At 45.2% G+C, this 21,541-nt stretch overlaps 1 protein-coding gene across 1 annotated transcript in view; it reads right to left on the bottom strand.

Annotated features, from left to right (window-relative positions):
- Positions 1-21,142, bottom strand: part of LOC127584756 (calcium-activated potassium channel subunit alpha-1-like) — a 779,405-nt gene extending 758,263 nt beyond the window's left edge. Inside the window, 1 exon segment of the mRNA XM_052041687.1 lies at positions 20,392-21,142. Within this exon segment, the coding sequence (XP_051897647.1) occupies positions 20,392-20,631 (240 nt within the window). The 5' untranslated portion in view covers positions 20,632-21,142.
- Between the last annotated feature and the right edge of the window lie 399 nt (positions 21,143-21,541).

Raw genomic sequence — 21,541 nt, forward strand, 5'->3', positions numbered from 1 at the left:
CCTTCTGTCTCAAAGGTGATGATGCTATCGCCTGAGCCATATCTGACATAACTGCTACAGGTTGAAATAGAGCAACTGTTATATGTTGGTGTTCACAGCAACTTGGGTGTGCGTGAACACAAATCACAGAAAGTTAGTTGACAGTGCAGCAAATGATTGGGAAGTCAAGTGACACAATGGCCTTTTACTGCAAAGGATCTGACACACAAGCATGAGGAAGTCTTGCTTCAATTACACAGTTGCTTTGATGAGACCACTCCTGCACTACTACATGCTGGTTTTGCCTCCTTACTTCAAGTATATATTTCCTTTGGAAACAGTGCAACAGAGATTAATTGGTTTGGCGATCCTATAAAGGAAAATTAAGTAAAATATGACAACTAGAGTTCAGAAGATTCAGAGGTAATTTCAGTAAAGCATGTACAACCATGAAGGGGCTCAACAAGGTGGATGCTGTGAAGCCATTTTCCTTCACTGGAGAGACTAGAATTAGGGGATTCCAGTAATTAGAAATGAAGTCGAGGAATTTCCTCATTCAGAGTCATGGAGAGATAGAGCTCGGAAACAGGCTCTTTGGTCTGCCAAGTCCGTGCCAACCATACATTACCCATTTTAAGAAGACTGTAAAACTCTGGCATTCTCTCCCCAGAAGGCAGTGGACGTTCACTCACTGAGTAGACACAAGATTGACTTCAACATATTTTTGGAATCCAGGTGAATCAAGAGAAATTGCCATGGGATGGGAAAGTAGAGATGAGATAGAAGATCAGCCAAGATTCCATTGAATGACGAGACCTTCTGGCCTACTCCTAACTCTTATGCTTTCCGAGTTCCTAGGAAAATACATATTGACTAAAATAATCTTGCTTAGTTGTAATTGTGCATTACCTTCTTTACTTTTACCATCTTAAATTTATACCATACAATATTCGAAACAGATTGCAGTCCAGAAGGTGTTACTAAGCAATTTTTTTTGGGGAATATGTCAATATGAGAGTCACTAAGCAATTCTGATAAGAAGCTGGATTCTGAATAAATTAAACACTTGCTAATCGGTTACCAAATCAGGCACACCATTTTGATGGAACATTAGATCTTTCTCTTCTGACATTTACAAGTCCCACTGCACCTTGAACTATTCGAACAGTTACAGTTATTATTTTGTGTGCAATGAATGCCCACCCCTCATCTCTCAGGAATGATTCATCATGAATCAGTTTTTACAAAGGCAATAAACATGGCATTTGTTCAAAATGTCACTCGCTAGTAATTTAAGATGGATCTTAAGAGCAAAATACAGGTGCTGAGTTTAAGTATGCATTTCTCCACTGATTATACACAATGCTGCATTAGTCATATTTCACCGATCTTCAGATACATCAATTCCAGCTAATACTCACTGGGTTAAATTAACGCTGTTTCTCTCTACATAGATGCTGCTTGACCTGATGAGCATTTACTTGGCATCATGTTTGGCACAAACATCATGGGCCAAAGGGACTGTTCCTGTGCTGTACTGTTCTATGTTCCAGTATTTTCTGCAGTGAATGTTTCAAATTGTTCTACTAGGAGTCAGACAGACTCAAAGGGCTGTATTATGACCTCCTTCTGTGCCATAACAAATGCCATGATTCTAAACAGGTGGTATCTAGTTACAACATTAGTATAATAAATGGAAGGTTGGCTTGTTTGCCAAAGGGATTGAGTATAAAAGCAGTGAAGTCTGCTACAACTGTACAGGCACTGGTGTGTGCACACACAAAGTCTTGGTGTCCTTACTTAAGAAAGAATACTCCCATCTCAGACAACAGAAACATGCTAGATTGATTCCTGGGATGAAAAGGTTGTCCTTTGTGGAAAGATCGAGCAAAATAGATTAGTAATTCTGAAACTATCTTTTCAAAGCATGCATGATCTGAAGGGGTTTGACAGGGTAGATGCTGGATGGACTTTTCCTCTTGTGAAGGAATCTAGAACTAGGGGGCTTAGTCTCAGGATTGCCCATTTAAGACTTGAGGTAAGGAGGAATTTCTTCCTGCAGAAGGTGCAAATCTTTGGAATCTTCTCTCCAAAGTACTGAATCATAGCAAGTTGAAGATGAGAGATAACAGCAGATGGCAGGAAAATTGGTGACGTTGTTAGAGGAGAGGAAGGTTGAAGGCTATAGCAAGATATAGGTCAGATGGAAAGTTGGGTGGAGTGTTGCCACATGGAATTTAATCCTGACAAGTGCAAGGTGATGCATTTTAGGAAGTCAACTAAGGGTACAACATATATACTAAATGGTAGGGCACAAAGGAATGTTAAGGGACCTTGGGGGTCCAAGTTCATAGTCCTCTGAAAGTAGCAACACAGATAAATAGGTGGTGAAGGCAGCATACAACATGCTTGCCTTCATAGGTCAGGGCACAAAATAGAAAAGCTGGGACGCTATGTTGCAGCTTTACGAAACATCGGTGAGATTGCATATGGAGCATTCTGTGTAGTCCTGGTCGCCACACTGTCGGAAAGATGCGGTTGCACCAGAGAGAGCGTAGAGGAGATTCATCAGGATTTCGACTAGATTGGAGGACTTTAGTTATAGAGAGAGGTTGGATCGGCTGAGTTTGATTTCTCTGGAGCAAAGGAAGCTGAGGGGTAACCTGAGAGAGGTGTGTAAATTATAAAAGGCATAGATGAAGTACATGGTAGGGGTATCAAACAAGGGGAGATGAAGGAGTTTTAAAGGGGATTTGAGGGGAAAGCTTTTTCCCCCACACCGAAACCAACTGATATCTGGAACTTGCTACCAGAGGAAGTGGTGGAGTCAGGTACAATCACTAGATTTAAGAAACATTTAGACAGGCACTTGAACATGCACAAAATAGAAAGACACAGACCCGGTGCAAGCAACTGGGATTAATGGAGATTGGCAAAAACGTCGGCATGGACATGGTGGGCCGAAGGGCCTGTTTCTGTGCGGTACAACTTGATGAGTCGATTGCTGAACTACAGGGGAATCAATGGTTATCAATTTACAACAGCCAATAACCCTCCCAACCATGTCTTTGGGATTTTGAAGGAAACCAGAGCACCCAGGGGAAACCCATGCAGTCACAGAGAAAACATACAAACTCCACATCATTCTTATTGTCTCAGACAAGTTCCTTATAATTTTGCACTCTTAAACAATGGTGCCTAAATGCCATTAGAGTTGCTAACAAGTAACTCTAGTGTTGATCTTTATGGTAGTCAATATTCTGGCACATTTTGAAGTACAGCTCTCTGTTGGCTTTAATGACAGAGTCAGTTATTTTCTACTGGCTTGTGGATTGTGCAAGGCTCACAAACTGGCTAACGGTAAAGTCTGTGTACATTGGTCTGGGTTACAATACTTTCTTCTCTAACTCTACCCTGCAACATAAGAATGCGTGCAGGCCATTTCACCTCTAGAGCTTGTTCTGCTACTGTTTAATTAGATCATGACTGATCTGCACCATAACCATCATTGCTTGATATCCCTGATACCCTTATTTAATATACTCTTTGAAGGTATGGACTGGAAGCTTTAACTGGCCCAGAATCTACTACCTTCTGGGAGGAAGAGTTCCAGATTTCAAATGATGCATGAAAACATCCTTCCCATTTTACTTGGGGCATATCCTGTTGAGTCTAAGCCTTTCACAAGTTCCCATTCCACAGGAACTGGAATTGGTTTACTATTGTCACATGTACAGAGATACAGTGAAGACCCGTTTGCGTGCCATCCAGACATCATGCCATAAGCAAGTACAGAGAGTTAGTTAAGAGGAAAACAGAATGCGGGATATAGTAATACACTTAGAGAAAGTGCAGTGCAGGTAGACAAGGGCCACAACAAGGTAGATTGGGAGTTCAAGAGTTTATCTTTTAGCATACGAGAAGTCCATTCAAGAGTCTGATGACAGCGGGATAGAAGCTATCCTTGAGTCTGGATCTATATCATCAAGATATTTTGTAACTTTAAACATGTTAATTTGATCACAACCTATTCCTCCATGTACGAGGCAATACAGGACAGTTTTTTTGCCACCACTCCTCATCAATTAACTTTGAGGGCCTGATACCAATGTGGGGAATCACCTGTTGAAACCCCTCCTAAACTAATGGGCTGAACTGTACTGGACAATACCTGCCCCCCCAGTCCTGGACTCACTGCCTGCAGTACCCGCCCATTCACACTTACCAGAGGCCTCAACAAGTTGACCCATCATACCTTACAGGGTTGAGCAACAGGCTGGCCACATAATGCTCCAGCCATGGAATATCCTAGCAGCCTTTGACAGTTTGCTGTGGTGAAAGGCTTTTAAAATTTCTCATAAAGTCAGAGACAATTAACAATATTAATTCAAACGGGAAGTCACAATGGCACGACTGTTAAAGATACTGCCTCTCAGCTGTAGTAACCCGGGTTCAATCCTGACCTCCAGTGCTGTCTTTGTGGAGTTTGCACGTTCTCCCTATGACCGTGTGGGTTTCCTCCGGGAACTCTGATTTCCTCCTACATCCAAATATGTGCAGGTTGGTAAGTTAATTGGCCGCTGTAAACTGACCCTAGTGTGTAGGTGAGGGGTAGAATCTGGGGGCAGTTGATGGGAGTGTGGGGGAGAATAAAATGGGTTGAACATAGAACAGTACAGCACAGTACAGGCCCTTTGGTCCACGATGTTGTGCCAACCTACGTATATAAACTTATTCCATGATCAATCTAACCCTTCCCTCCATTTTTCTTACATCCATGTGCCTATCTAAGAATCTCTTAAATGGTTCCTATTGTATCAACCTCCACCACCAACCCCGGCAGTGCGTTCCAGGCACCCACCTCTCTGTGTACAAAAAAAACCTACCTCTGACATCTCCCTTAAACTTTCCTCCTCTGACCTGAAACTGACGTCCTTTGGATCGGGATAGGATTAGTGTAAAAATGGGCTGTTGATACTCAGTGGGCTCAAGGGTCTGTTTCTGTTTTGTATCTTTCTGTGACTCTAGATTAACTCTTAGATAGAATCTGGGGTAGATACAAAATCGTGAGAAAATAGAAGCAGGAGTAGGCACTCAGCCTTCAAGCCTGACCCACTGTTCAAAATGATCACAGCTGATCTACCCCAGGCCTCAACTCCCCTTCAGTTCCCCACAACCCTCAATCTTCCAACCTTTCAAAATTTTATCTACTTCCTCTTTAAATACCCCGTGGGTCAGAGAATTCCAGAGATTGACCATCCTCTGTTAGATGATGGGGCTGTGGAGAGGATTACAGGGAAAATTCGAAGGAAATAGGAATGTTCTGAGAGTTGCAAAGACCACATGGGCCAAAGTGACCTCCTTTTAAGTCACAAGGAAATATGGAAAAAGAAAAGCTAAGATGTGTGAAAATACTAACAAATAATTAAAATGTGAATGGTCATAGTCCTATTCCCCAGGTAGGGAAGCCTAAAACTAGACGGCATAGGTTTATGGTGAGAGGGGACAGATTTAAATGGGACCCAAGAGGCAACCTTTTCAGAGGAAGTGGTGGTATGTGGAATGAGCTGCCAGAGGCAATGGCAGAGGCAGGTACAAATACAGCATTTAAAAATCAGAATCAGGTTTATTATAACTGACATATGTCATGAAATTTGTTGTTTTGTGGCAGCAGTATAGTGCAAGACATAAAAATTACCATACGTTACAAAAATAAATAAATAGTTCAGAAAAAGGAATAACGAGGTAGTGTTCATGGACCGTTCAGAAATCTGATGGCGGAGGGGAAGAAGCTGTTCCTGGAAAGGGCATGTCTCAGGTGGTGAGGGTCCTTAATGATGCCCTCTTCACATTACTACCATCGGGGAGGTGGTACAGGAGCCTGAAGACCCACACTCAACGTTTCAGGAACAGCTCCTTCCCCTCCACCGACAGATTTTTGAACAGTCCATGAACCTATGAACACTACCTCGTTATTCCTCTTTTGCACTATTTATTTATTTTTGTAACTTATAGTAATTTTTATGTCTTGCACTGTACTGCTGCCACAAAACAACAAATTTTGTGACACATATCAGCGATAATAAATCTGATTTTTAATCGTTGTATTTGTAAAATTGTAAAAGACATTTGGACAGGTATATGGATAGGAAAGGTTTAGAGAGGTTTGAGTCAAATGCAGGCAAATGGGATTAGCTCAGGCAGGTAACTTGGTTGACAGAGGAGTTGGGCCAGAGGGCCCACTTCCATGCTGTGTAACTCTGTGATCTAGACGGTTTGCCTGCTGGGTAACAAAAGCAGTGTTCTACTGCTTTAAACTCAGGGCCATGGGTGGTGGACCTAAACCCTCTCCTCAGGGAGAGATTCATTGGCCAGTCCACCAATGGCAAAGGCAGTGGCATCTAATCTTCAAGAAGATGAGGTCTTCTGCATTTCGAATGCACACAGACAGAATTCCGAGGTGTGAATGACTCAGAGCCGGCTGCTCCTCTGAGAATCATTGGCTCTTGGTCAATAACTTCTGCTTCTATATATCTATCCTGCTCCCTAGTGCCCAGAACTAAATCCACTCTGATCAGATTGGAAATGTATCGCTTCCCCTTGGATTACCAGCCACTTGAGATGAAGGCCAATAGTTCCCTTGGCCTTTTTTTGATTGCTCCAAATTTCATTCTCCACGTCTTCTCACCTCTGACACATTAAAAGCCTCCAGCCACATCAGGCAGAAAAGATACTCAACAACAACTGACGTGGAGAGGAGATGGTGTTGAATTATTCCCTTGAACCTCTTGTGCTGAACATACACAGCCGTGGTTAGAAGTGTACCCCACTTCCAAAGTCCAGGTCCCATGACTTCAAGGAACCAAAACACGATTTCAATAGAACAGAACAGCTCACTTAGCAAGCAAGCAAGGACAAATTCCGACCCAATCAAACACACAGCCTGGGAGACTTGTCACTAAACATTAAGACTGGAGTGGAATGAGTTTCATTAATAGCCTGATGGCAGATTATTGTTACTGCACTGTCAGGACTAACATCAGAGATGCGGATGCATTAATATAGAATGACAAATACATTTTTACACATCCAAGGGCCCAGCTAATAATACATGCATAAATAATAAACATACTTTTGCAGCTTCCTCACGTCTCCTCAGTTCATCAATGTGAAACAAGGATTCTTAAGACCAGCTGACGCAATACTTCTAACCTGCTCTGAAATGCTAAACCCAGACAGCTAAAAAAGTTACTTGACTTCTCAATTTTGAAAACATGTCAAAAGCTTTCCCCTCTCTCATGCTCAAGGCAGGCACGGTAGTGTAGCGGTTAGCGTAACGTTATTACAGTGCCAGCAACCCGGGTTCAATTCCGCCCACTGTCTGTAAGGAGTTTGTACGTTCTCCCCACGTCTGCATGGGTTTCCTCCGGTGCTTCGGTTTCCTCAAACATTCCAAAGAAGTACGGGTTAAGAAGTTGTGGACATGCTATTTTGGCGCCAGAAGCGTGGCGACACTTGCGGGCTGCCCCCAGAACATTCTACGCAAAACATAGAACACTACAGCACAGTACAGGCCCTTCGGCCTACAATGTTGTACTGACATTTTATCCTGCTCTAAGATCTATCTCACCCTTCCCTCCCACAAAGCCCCCTATTTTTCTATCATTCATGTGTCTATCTAAGAGTCTCTTAAATAATCCTAATGTATCTGCCCCACAACCTCTGCGGGCAGTGAGTTCCACGCACCCACCACTCTCTGTGTGGAAAAACTTACCCTGACATTCCCGTATACCTTCCTTCAATCACCTTAAAATTATGTCCCCTCGTGTTAGTCATTGTCGCCTGGGAAAAGTCTCTGACTGTCCACTCGATCTATGCATCTTATCATCTGTACACCTCTATCAAGTCATGCAAAAGATGTATTTCACTGTGTGTTTTGATGTACTTGCAACTAATAAAGATATCTTATCGTTATCTTATGTCAATTTCAGCTGGATCTTATATTTATGAGAATGGTGCCAAGACTTGAGGGCCCAAGTTATATGGAGAGGTTGGGTAGTTGAGAATTTTATTCCCTGGAACATAAGAGACTGAGGGGTACCTCATAGGTGTATAAAATCATAGATAGACTGTGTGTGCATTCATCCTTTTTCCAAGGAAAGGGAACCAAAAACTAAGGGCATAAGTTTAAGGTGAGAGGGGAAAGTTTTAAAAGGGACCTGAGGGGCAACTTCTTCACGCAGAGGGGTGGTGCGTATATAGAACGAGCTGTTAGAGCAAGTAGATGAGACAGGTATAACAAGGCATTAGGATAACTATATGAATAGGAAAGATTTGGAGGGATATAGACCAAATGAGACTAGCTTATGTGGGCACCTTGGTCAGCATGGACGATTTGGGCCGAAGGGCCTATTTCTGTGTTGTATTACTCTATTATAAATGAAACTATTGAGTTAAAAAAGTCATCAGAGACTTTGACTACTTTTTAATTTAGATAAGCATCATTAATGGCAGATAATGGGGATATCAGGAACTGCTACCTTGAAAATGAGCAAATGCTTCAACTTTTACCGAGCAGCCTCCGATGACAGAAACCCTTTATTAAGCAGAGCTGAAGCCATCACAAAGGAAATGGAGAGACTCTGCCACTACTGTACCATCATCACCTTAACTCATCCAATGAAAGTTGGTTCTTTAAAGCAACTTCTCCCAGTCAAGGCAGGGTAACTTCTCCAAAGAAATGCCACGTGGAGGATAGCCATACAAAATATGTGCATAAAATGAATCTCTGTTATTTACAGCGGTGTGGGTATCATGTTTGAGTGGCAGGGGGATTACCCATTTATCCCTACTTTGATTGGCTATAACATTGGTACTGAAGGGAACCTCTTTTCAAATGGTTATAGAGTCATACAGCACAGAAACAGGCCCTCTGGCCCAACTGGCCCATGCTGACCAAGATACCCATCCAAGTTAGTCCCATTTGCCAGCATTTGGTTGATAACCTTTCCAATCCATGTACCCGTCCAACTGTCTTTTAGAAGATGTTATTGTACCTGCCTCGATCATTTCCTCTGGTAGCTCATTCCATATACGTACCACCCTCTGTGTGGGGAAAATAAAGTTGCCTCTCAAGTTCCTATTAAACCTTTCCCCCCTCAGCTTAAAACCTACGCCCTCTAGTTCTTGATTCCCCAATGCTGGGAAAAAGACTGAGTGCATTCACCCTATCTATGCCCCTCATGATTTTATACACCTCTATAAAGTCACCTCTCAGTCTCCTACACTCCAAGGACAAAAGTCCTAACCTGTCCAACCTCTCCCTATACTCAAACCCTCAGTCTTGGCCACATCCTTGTAAAATCTTTTCAATACTTTCCAGTTTAATAACATCTTTCCTATAGCAGGATGACCAAAACGGAATACAATACTCCAAGTGCAGCCTCACCAGCATCTTGTACAAAATATAAAAGTTATAAAGGAAAACGTTTAGGCTATAGAATCTTTCACGTTTTCAGGACATCCCAAGTTGCTCCACATTTTCACAGAGCAACCACTGCTGCAAATGCAATGGACAAATTGCTACGTGATAAAGAGCAGAAATTCGGACTTCAGTGCTGTGGAGGAAGGAAATCTGGGGAACCCACTAATTTCCCAAAGCAGTTCCTTGGATTCTTTAATGTGAGGCAAATTAGTTTAATGTCTCATCAGGAAAAATGAAAGTGTCAGCCTAGAAAATAACGCAACCTTTAGCTCTTCACATTGGTGAGCAGTGTCCTGGTAAATCAAGATAATAAGCTTCTGCGAAGTCTTTGAGTGTTTTTGCCTCTATAAAACAGCATCTTACAAATAATGTTGAAAAATATCAGTAACTTACTGTATTGGCTCTGGTTTGTGGGTTCCCTCAACACAGCACAATATATTTATAAAGCTGCACAGAATGGGAAAAATTCAATTTGCGATGGATGCACAGGCTCTTCGGATTCTGAATTCCACCCTCCCCAACCCATCACCACCTCCCCTCATTGGTGTGGACTGTGTTGGAAATACTAATGGAACCTACCAAAAACTCGAGGCTGTTGAGTTAAAACCCTGAAACTGGGTTCGATCCCACAGCTTGGAGACAAGACTGCCACGGCCAACAATGTTTAAACCGTTGGAATTGTTTCTGAGCCAAAGGTTTTCAGTGCAGATACTGCGTGGCATTGTGACCCAGGTCCCTGGTTCAGGGATGTTCACACAAGAGGATCGAGCTGCTTATGATGTCCCTTGCTCTAGGTTTATTAATAATCTGTTGTTGATTCACTGTGAACCCTTCTGCTCCATGGACAGTGAATAAAGAAAACAAGTAGTGTCATCTGTGTCTCTGTGGGCAGCAGTCTCTGTGGGCTTAAGTCACACCCCAGAGATCTGAGCATAAAAATCCAGACTGGCACAACAGTGCAGTACTGTGGGAGCACTGCACTGTTGGAGGTGCTGACTGTCAGATGAAACGTTAAACTAGGCCCTGTCTGCTGCCTCGTTTGGACATAACAGGTCACGTGGAACTACGATGAGAACCAAGGAGTGGACCTCCAATTGTCTGGCCGATACCTAACCCTAAATCAACATTTTCTGGTCTCATCACACTACACTCCGGCTTTATATTACAATGGTAACTACGCCCCAAAAGCAGAGTCATAGAGAGGTACCGTAGAGATTCAGCCCATCAAGTGCACCTCAACCATCAAGAACTCAGTGGGACTAATCCTACCTTAACCCAATCTTTTATTCACCCACATTCCCACTAAAAACTGCCCTCACCTCGGATGCTACCACTCATCAACCACCATGGACAATTTACAATAGCCAATTAACCTACCAACCCACATGTTTCTGGAGGGTGAGAGGAAACCCATGCAGTAACAGGGAGAACGTGTAAACTCCACACAGACAGCACTGGAGGTCAGGATTGAACCTGGATCACTGCAGCTGTGAGGCAACAGCTCTCTACTCGCTGCACTACCTTGCCCACCACATTTTCTGTAAATCACTTTAGAATATAATAAATATTCATTTTTTCAATTGCATCAATAAGTGCACTATTAGATGCAACCTCGAGCGACTTATTTGTTAAAACGCAGACAAAAAAACTAAACTGGGGAGAGAACTGCCCTCCCTTGTAATATGTTCCTGAACAATCCCTTTCCCCTTATTCATTTTATTTTTTTTATTTATACAGCATGGTAACAGGCCCTACCGGACCAACGAGCCCGTGCCGCCCAATTACACCCATGTTAACCTACTAACCCGTACGTCTTTGAAATGTGGGAGGAAACTGGAGCACTTGGAGGAAACCCAAGCAGACACGGGGAGAATGTACAAACTCCTTGCAGACAGCGGCAGGAATTGAACTCTGATCGCCGGCACTGTTATAGTGTTATGCTAACTGCTATGCTACCATGCCACCCAATATCGTATCGTATCATATCTGATCATATATTCATATCAGACTACAGGAGCACACAGCATTGAGATGGAGACCTCTCTAAGTGTTCTACCTTGTTGGATGACGGTGCCTAAAGGGAAGTTGCTATCAACATGGGATCTGACAAATGCACGTCAGCCTCCTCCTTTGAGTCATTCACACCCCTGCAGTGCCATTGGGCTTTTGGAATCTACATAAGCAAACACCCAAGTGATCAAAAAAGTTAACCTAGAGTCATAGAGCACAGAAACAGACCTTTCAGCTCATCAAATCCATGCCTACCTCAACCACCTGTTTTTACACGAATCCTACCCCAAGCCACTTTATTCTCCATCAACTGCACCCAGATTCCATCACTTACCTACACACTAGGAGCGACCTTACAGTGGCCAATTACCTACTAACCTGCACACCTTTGGGATGTGGGAGGAAATCGGAGCACCTGGAGGAAACCCACATAGTCATAGGGAGAACGTGCAAACTCCACACAGACAGCACCCGAGGTCAGGATTGAGCTTGGGTCATTGGAGCTGTGAGGCGTTGGCTCTGTCAGCTGCACCACTCTGCTGTCCTTGTTTTAAACCTTGAGAGACTTCAGACTGTACACTGGATCACCAGGTCACAACTGTTCACAGAAGAGGGCAAGTTTTGAATTTGTATGCTTTTTTTTGACCCTTGAGCTTTCTGCTTCCCCTCACTCTACACACCCATATGGTCTTCAACCAGAGCAACTGGTCCACAGGTGTGAGCCTGGAGATGAAGAACAGGTATTCCCTCAAAGTGCATAGCTCCAGCTGAAGTGGCTGGCAGCAGTATCCTGGTAAACGTCCCTCCCACCAGGTTCTTGGTCATTTTACCTTCAATGCCCAGCACCTTAGGAGGAACTGAAAGCAACTGCAGCAGCTTAAGCATCTCAGCTTAAATATAACGGGCATCCTCAGCTGGAGGATATCAATTCAGCAACGCAAGAGTCTCCACTGATTGTCAATCCACCCATTCAGCTTTGTCTGTTAGGAATCAAAGAGGGCAAACTGTCTGTCAGTTGCCCACAAGTATTAGCAACATCTAGCACCAACACCACCAGAGTGCAGGTGACAGACAACATCAGCAATTTAACGGAGCCATCTACTCCATGGGCATTGGAAATGAGCGGAGTGAGAGAAAGGTCCTGCCTTTAAGTACCTCTGGGAAAGGCAGAGACAGGTAACACAGTGAACCCAAAAATAAAATACTGCAGATACTGTAAATCTGACATCCGCTGGGGAATTAAGAACTCGAGGGCATAGGTTCAGGGTGCGAGAGGAGCGATTTAACAGGAACTCGAGGAGCAACTTTTTCACCCAGTATTGGAACGAGCCGCCAGAGGAAGTGATTAAGCCAGGTACGTTAACATTTAAAAGGTACTTGGACAGGTACGTGCATGGGAAAGGAGTAGAGAGATGGTGGCCAAACGCAGGCAAATGAGAGAAGTTTAGATGGGGATCTTGGTCAACATAGACCAGCTGGGCTGAAGGGCCTGTTTCCGTGCTGTATGACTCAAAACAGAAAGTGTGAGGAAAGACACAGGTCAGGCAACATCTGTGGAGAGAGAAACAGAATTGATGTTTCAAGTCAATAACCTTTCATAAGAATTCTGATGAAAGATCATCAATAAAACATTCATTGCATTTCTTTCTCCATCGACGCTATCTGACTTACTGTATATTTCCAGCATTTTCTGATTTTGCATTGGAACAGAGCACACACACAAACCATAGCAGACCACTGCTTTAAATCAGCTACACAGCACAACTGGAGATTAAATGAAGGGCAGGGAGGAATATCTCAGTCAAACAATCTCCCCCTGGCCCTGTGCTTATGCACTGAACTATCACTTGAATGTATAATGAATTATTCAGAACTAAAATCATAGAAACACTCTAAAAAACTTCTGCAGAGGTACTGTTGAAAGTAATCTGACTGGTTGCATCATGGTCTGGTACAGCAATTTGAATGCACAGGAACGCAAGAAGCTGCAGAGTAGTGGACTCAGCCCAATGCATCAATGGCACATCCCTCACCACCATTGGGAGTATCTACACGGGGTACTGCCTCAAGAAGACAACATTTATCATCAAAGATCCCCACCAGCCAGGCTATGTCATCTTCTCTACCATCGGGCAGGAGGTACAGAAGCCTGAAGTCCCACACCACCAGGTTCAAGAACAGCCACTTCCCTTCAACCATTCAGTTCTTGAACCAACCTGCACAACCTTATCCATTACCTCAGTTGAGCAAGACTATGACCACCTTGCACTACGATGAACTTTATTTGCTCTAATTGTGTTCTTTCCTGTATAATTTTTTTTATAATTTGTGTTTTTCTTGTGAATGTTGTGTCTCTGATGCTATGTGCCTGTGATGCTGCTGCAAGTAAGTTTTTAATTGCACTGTGCAGGCATGCACCTGTGTGTAGGACAATAAACTCAACTTTGATAGGGGACACATATAAGCTTGTTTTAAGTGGTTGGGCCAGATGCTGGGTCTGGTGGAGCTAAGCACATCAGGTAAAGAAAGTCCCAGACTCATGAGGACAGGGACACGGTGGGTAATAGACGTTGACACACCCTTCCTTTCACTCCATCTCTCCAGTCCATGCGGAGCCCAGCAACAGTGCCTGACGTGTCAGGGCTCCCCTGTGTTACTCTGGAGATCCCCCTCAGCAATGCACACCAGCCAGAACTGGAGACACCTTTGAATGGAGATTCCTAAGATTGTGGAAGGGACAGAAACAGTAACTTCAGTTAATTTTTTTCTTACTTATGTTAGTTTATCTTAAATGCTTGTAATTATTTTTTTAATGCTAAACCAAAGATCAGCAATTGCTTTAAAACTTGCCTCCTCAGCCATGGCAGGAGGCAGAAGCTCCAGCTTTGCCTAATGTCAGCTGCCAGCATGATCCGATACCTCTTGGCATGGACGAGCAGTTCATTTGGTTCTTTGCACATGGGTCAAGCAAGTGCAAGTGGGCAACATGCTGAATCTAAGTTAATCTGGCCCAATGTTTAAGTGGTAGCAGCAGACACTGGAAATCAATGATAACCTATAACAGTCTGTGTTCTTATTTCAGTTTCATGGTGGCCTTGTATAATGTGACATAATGCTGAGTATTTCCTGCCTTTTGCAAGTTTTTCTGGTGATCCTGGGCTTCTTTATTGATATTTCAGTGCAATTACATCGTTGAGAGTCACTGAACATCGCACAGATTCACATTAAGATATCTTTATTAGTCACATGTATTTCACTATGTGTTTCAATGTACATTTTTCGCGTAGAGTTTTCTGGGGGCAGCTCACAAGTGTCGCCACGCTTCCGCCACCAACACAGCATGCCCACAACTTCCTAACCCGTACGCCTTTGGAACGTGGGAGGAAACTGGATCACCCGGAGGAAGTCCACGCAGACACGGGGAGAACGTACAAACTCCTTACACACAGCGGCTGGAATTGAACCCGGGTCGCTGGCGCTGTAATAGCGTTACGCTAACCGCTACACTACTGTACCTACATCAACCATAGTGTTGATTCAGTGGAGTAGTGTAGCGGTTAGTGTAACACTATTACAGTGCCAGCGACCCAGGTTCAATTCTGGCTGCTGTCTGTCAGGAGTTTGTACGTTCTCCCCATGTCTGTGTGGGTTTCCTCCGGGTGCTCTGGTTTCCTCCCACATTCATAAGACGTACGGGTTAGGAAGTTGTGGGCATGCTATGTTGGTGCCAGAAGCGTGGCGACACTTGCGGACTGCCCCCAGAACACTCTACGCAAAAGATGCATTTCAGTGTGTGTTTCGATGTACACGTGATGAAGAAAGACATCTGTCTTAAATTGTAACAGCCGTGCCATGTTAACTGGTAAACAATCTGCTCTGCTGTGGTTTTAAGCAACAACTTTCATTAACACATTATATCACACCCTAACTTGCTTGTCAAAGGTGTAATGAAGATCGAGCACCTTGACTAAGAAAGGGATACTTAGGAAATTAATTCAGGGTATATGAGGAGGTGGAGGGAGTTAGGGAAGGTGTTTCAGGGCAATGGTTCCAAACAGGTGAAGAGCTACCCATGGTGGGAGGCAACAGTATTAGAAACAGGATCTGAGTGATAGAGGCCAAGGCTGGAGTTCTAGGCCTGGAGGGAATTAGTGATAAGGAGCCACAATTCAATGCAACAGCTTCTCATCCCTGGTATGAGATCTAGTCTGGTCAGACCAGCGCATCTTCTGTCAGACTGCCTCCACCGCCCCCCCCATAACCCCCAGAACCTGGTGAACCTGAGTGGCAACTAAACTCTTCAATATTAGGAGGTGGGAGTAAATTATACGGAGCTGGCAGCAGCTCAGCACTGATTTACACATCAAGCCATACAGAAGGCTAGAGTGGCAAACAGAAATAGCGCATCGTGTCAGAGGCTGCAGACAAACCATATGGACTGGGGAGTGTTTTCTCCTCCCCCGGACCTGAGCCTGATTTATCCTGACAGTTCTCAGTGTTAATAACTGTTACCAAACTCGAAATATTCCTTTCTTTTTTGGCAATTTGAAACCTTTTCAAGCTGTGCTTCATCCACTCCCTGACCAAGGGTTAGTCTACCTCAACAGGTTTGCCTACACTGCATTGAAACTAACCACAGATGTTAAATTCAGGAAATTAAAAAAAATTAAAAAGCTAGAGATACCCAGTAGATCAGGCAGCATGTATGGAGAAGGAACAAAGTCAACGATTCAGCTCAATGACTTTTTTCTGAAAACATAATCTGAAACGTTAACTCTTTCTCACTCCTTGACCTGCTGAGTATTTCCAGCATTTTTGCACCTTTGATTTTCTTTCTTTTAGGAGTTAATGAGAGGATATATTTATTGTGATTTTCTATTTTACTTGATGAACTCCAGCAGAAATTACGTAACCCAAAAAAAAAGACAGACTTGCACATATGCAACAGCCCAGCAAATTTCAGAAACACCTCTTGAGCTTTACAATGCAAATTAGAATCCCTGCTGTAACACAAACTCAACCACCAATTAGGTATGCAATGTCCCACAAATGGCAGAAATAAATTAATCTGATTTGGATGGTAGCACTAGAAAGAGGACATTGCCAGGACACTCTTCACCTTGCAACATTTAACGTCACCCAAACCTACAGGGTCAGGTTCAGGATTTCCCAGGGCAATATCTCAGTGTTGAAGTGTGCTGGGAAACGGGGTGACTGTGGATGGACAATTGATGGTCAACATGGACATGGTGGATTCAAGGGCCTGTTTCTGTGTAGTACAACTCCATCTCAGAGTCACTGATGTGCAGCACGGCCAGAATACTCCATCGTTGTGGGAATATCCTCATGCTCTGGAACAGAGGAAAGCCTACGGTTTACAAGCAAAAGTACAGCTGACACAACGTAATGTCCCAATCAACTGTGCTCACTAATTTTGTGTGCTAACTTCACAATCCATTATAATGCCATGTATTGAGTGTTTTTTCAAATGCAATTAAATAGACTAAAAGAAATGTTGCAGACTTAAACAGCCACCATTATTCCAGTATTCAAGCTCTCTCAGCTAAATGTGCTCTGAATGCAAGTAATATTGATGTTGCTCTTATTTTACCTCTTGGATTATTTACCATTCACAGAAAAGACTCCACCTGCCATTCTTCCAAAATTTATTTTTCACTGGTCTGCTTTTGATGACTTGTGATACCACTGACACAAAAAGGTGCCTCTCCATTCAGCTAAAAGCCACATTTGGTGGCACAAGAGGGGCCAAAGTGAGGGGCTGCGAACTGACAACTGTGTCTTTCCTCTTGCCTTTCATAATGAACAGCAACGCTTTCCCACAATATACCTCATTAAGCGCAGATCCAAACTGGACCTACTGAATTCTGAGATGTTAATTTGTGTTGCATTTAAGTGCATGCATTCTTTTTTACTGACAACATTGCATCAGCCAATGCATTGGAGGTAGGTGGGGTATGGGATTCATGGCAGTTTATGGTTCAAAGGGAATTTACCCAGTGAACAAATTCTGTTTAAAGAGTAGAGTAAACTACCGCAATTTCTCCCAATAAAGTAGGGTAATTCCACCGGAAAAAAAATGCAAAGAGTGGAGAATAGTTCGATATAAATTATGGAATAAAATCAGCATGGACACCAAGCTTGATTGACAGGGTAATCACCCAATTATCTCCACTTGTCCTGGCAAGAGCATTGCCAACACAGCCTTAAATTTAACCATGAAACCAAGAGGAACTCTCAGTTCTGATGCAAAGTTTCGACCTGAAACATTGACTGCAGAGGGTTGTAGGCTCAGCCAGCTCCATCACAGGCACAACCATCCACACCACTGAGGATATCTTCAAGAGCCAGTACCTCAAGAAGGCAGCATCCATCACTAAGGCCCTCTTCTAGTTAGTACCATCAGCGAGGAGGACCAGGAGCCTGATGACCCACACCCAATGACTCAGGAACAGCTTCTTCCCCTCCGCCATCAGATTTCTGAACGGTCCATGAACACTACCTCGTTATTCCTTTTTTTTGCACTATTTATTTTTATAATTTATAGTCATTTTTATGCCTTTGCACTGTAGCTGCTGCCGCAAAAAACCATATTTCACATTGTACAAATTAGTGATATTAGATCTGACTCTGATGTCCCCTGACTTCCACAGATGCTGCCGGACCAGCAATTGTTTTTTTTTGCTCCAGATTCAAGCATCTGCAGTTTCTTGTGTCCCCGATTTTCGGGCAGGACCAAGCAATTTTGAAATGCACTATATGAAGGAACAGTTGCACCCTTCCACTCACCTATTCGTCAAATGTCAGGGCAAACATAGAACACAACAGCGCAGTACAGGCCCTTCGGCCCACAAAGTTGTGCCGACATTTATCCTACTCTAAGATCTATCTAACCCTTCCCTCCCACATAGCCCCCCATTTCTCTACCATTCATGTGTCTATCTAAGAGTCTCTTAAATGTCCCTAATGTATCTGCCCCCACAACCTCTGCCGGCAGTGCGTTCCACGCACCCACCACTCTCTGTGTAAAAAGACTTACCCCTGACATGCCCCTTATACCTTCCTCCAATCACCTTAAAATCATGTCCCCTCATGTTAGCCATTGTTGCCCTGGGAAAAAGTCTCTGACTGTCCACTTGATCTATGCCTCTTATCATCTTGTGCACCTCTATCAAGTCCCCTCTCATCCTCCTTCTCTCCAAAGTGAAAAGCCCGAGCTCGCTCAACCTACCCTCATAAGACATGCTCTCCAATCCAGGCAACATCCTGGTAAATCTCCTCTGCACCCTCTCTAAAGCTTCCACATCCTTCCTATAATGAGGTGACCAGAACTGAACACAATACTCCAAGTGTGGTCTGACCAGAGTTCTATCGAGCTGCAACATCACCTCGCAGCCCATGAACTCAATACGCCGACTAATGAAAGCCAAGGTCTGACTCACTGCCCCCATGTGTCACTCTGACCCTGGTTATATCAGGAGGATTTAAGAATCCTGTTTATGCTTCAAAATCTCAGCAAATAATATTCACCAGGGACATGACATCCAAGCCCCACACCAGAGATTTGAATACAAGGATGTGGGGCAGTACAGAGCCCCTGCCTTGCTGTGCCAGTGACCCAGGTTCAATCCTGATCTCTGGCGCTGTTTGTGTGGAGTTTTTAGGTTCTCCTTGTGACCGCGTGGGTTTCCCCGAGTGCTCCCACATCCCAACGAGCAGCCTTCAAACCTGATACTAAAACGGAGCCCCTTACCGTCCCTGAGGTGGAAGTGAAAGATCCCCCCCTCCCCGCAGCACCGTAAAAAACAGAGTTATCCCCCAGTACCTTTCCCTCGGTCCAAGTTTCCGAACAGTTTTCCTGGGGTTGCAATTTGTGGGATCTTACTGTGCCGCCTTGTTTATTGCACCGGTGACAACACCTGGAAAGTTCTTAAACTGCCTTGAGGCATCCCGTGAATGGGACGCGGCAGGTGCTACAGCAACGCAGGCATTTCCTCCTCAAAGGACGCGGCAGGCGCTACGGAGATGCAAGGAATTCTTCGCCGATCCCTGCAAATGAATGGCTGCCTTGCAACAAAACAGCAGGCCGGCTGGACCCTTGGTGTGAGTGAGCTCTCCCGAAACCTCACCCAGGGGGGCATCGCTCACCTCCAACGCACAAAGCTGGGTTGAATTCCTCAGCGGACGCCGAGCTCGGTGACTGGGTCAGCCGGGAGGTCGGTCAATCCCAACCCCTCCAGAAGAGACCGAAACACCACTGCAAACCCCGCGACCATCCAGAAGACCCCAGGGGGGTCCCTGGAGGTGTCGGAGGCAGCACCTTGGCACGGAATCCGTTCAGGAACTCAGCGCAGGACATCCCCCTCACTTGTGGGGCGCTCCACCGGAGAGGAGGGAGCGGGGCACAGGGACACCGGTTCTGTCGCAACCCCGCACACACGGGATGATTCACCGGCTCACCCACCGCCACATCACCGCGGGGGCCAGCAAGCCTTGGCAGGTGACCGACCCCAACACACACTCTCCCTCTTATTCCCACCTCCTGGCCGGCCAGAATTTTAATTCCTCTTATTTACACCCCCCCCCCCCCCCCCACCACCAGTCCCAGAAACCAACCAACCTGCTGAATCAAGGGGCATGCAGAGATGGTTGGGTAGATTGAATGCTAGGGCAGCCTTGATGGGCCGAGTGACCTTCTGGGGTACATTGCACAGAGGAATGGAGAAGTGGGCACCTTAATTCTCCCCCCTCCGTTCAACCTGATCATGCGTGTTGGACCCCAGACCTCATCTCTGTTCCCTCAATCCATGACCTCCCAACACAAAGACTACCTCCCCTCCCTCCTCCTCCTCCCCTCCCTCCCTCCTCCAAAGGCACAGCGGATAGCCCTGGGGTTTTACCTTGTTCTTGAGGCCGCAGTGACAGCAGACAGCCCACAGGTACTGGATGGTCCTCCACACCAGGATGATGAAGAGCCCCCCGAAGAAGGTGACCATGGACGAGGCGAGGAAGGCCCACCACATGCGCTGGTCGTTGCTGTCGCAGATCATCTCGGCGTCGATGGGGATGATGACAGGGTCCATGTTCAACACGGCGGAGTCTCGGTTCGAGGACGCGTTCGCATGGACCATGGTTAACATGGGGGAAGAGGGCAGAGGGGGAGGCAGCCGCGCCTCTCCACCCGGCTCAAAGCCATGCTAGCCGGCACAAGAGGGGCCGAAGAGCGGGGGGGGGGAGGGAGGGAGGGAGGGAGGGAATGGTGGTGGGGAGGGGGGTGGGGAGGGAGGGGTAGAAGATAACCAGCCTTTCCTTTTCTCCGGCCGAAATGCTTCCCTGGTTCAAGGAGGAATCTCCGCCGAGCTGTCAGTGACGCAAGATTCGATTAATAATCTCCCAGCGCAAATTCCCTTCAATCGGGGTTATAATCCAGAGAAGAATAGTCCTCCGAACTGTTCCCCCTTCTTTCTGGCGGCCGCCTGCCTTATTTGCAGGAGTATTTATAGATGGGGAGCTCTTGACTGCTGCGCCGAGCCCGGGCTGGGGAAGAGAGGAGGAGGGGGTGAGTTTCCACAGGCGCTCTCGGTGACAGCTCCCGCCACAAGAGAGCCGTCGGCGATCCCCAGGTGTAGCTCTGTTATTTGCCTGTGTCGAAGGCGGAGCCGACAGACACAGATGGACAGACCGTCCCCCCCCCCCCCCGCCCCCCGCCTCTCTTCCCCCCCCCCCCCCCCTCCCTCCGCCAACCAACAGCGTCTGCGGCTCGCATTACTGACGCAGCGCCAGATTTGCTGGGTTCTCGTTCCAATTTCCTACCCAGTGAATTTATATATTTTAAGACCCTCCTCCCCCCCCCTTTATAAACCGGTTCAGCCCCCCCCTTGCTGCATTTGAGGGGGAAAAACCCCAAATGATTCCCTTTGAGGTTGTAGTTTGTTTATGCTGGATGCGCCCGTAATTCTTCAAATAGAAAATGAGTGTGTGATTTAATGGTGTGAAGAGGCGTGTAATTATTTTGGGTCTATTTTACTGAATAAAGTATATATTTTTTTG

The sequence above is a fragment of the Pristis pectinata genome, chromosome 30 (genome assembly GCF_009764475.1).
Source record: "Pristis pectinata isolate sPriPec2 chromosome 30, sPriPec2.1.pri, whole genome shotgun sequence".
Classification (NCBI taxonomy): domain Eukaryota; kingdom Metazoa; phylum Chordata; class Chondrichthyes; order Rhinopristiformes; family Pristidae; genus Pristis; species Pristis pectinata.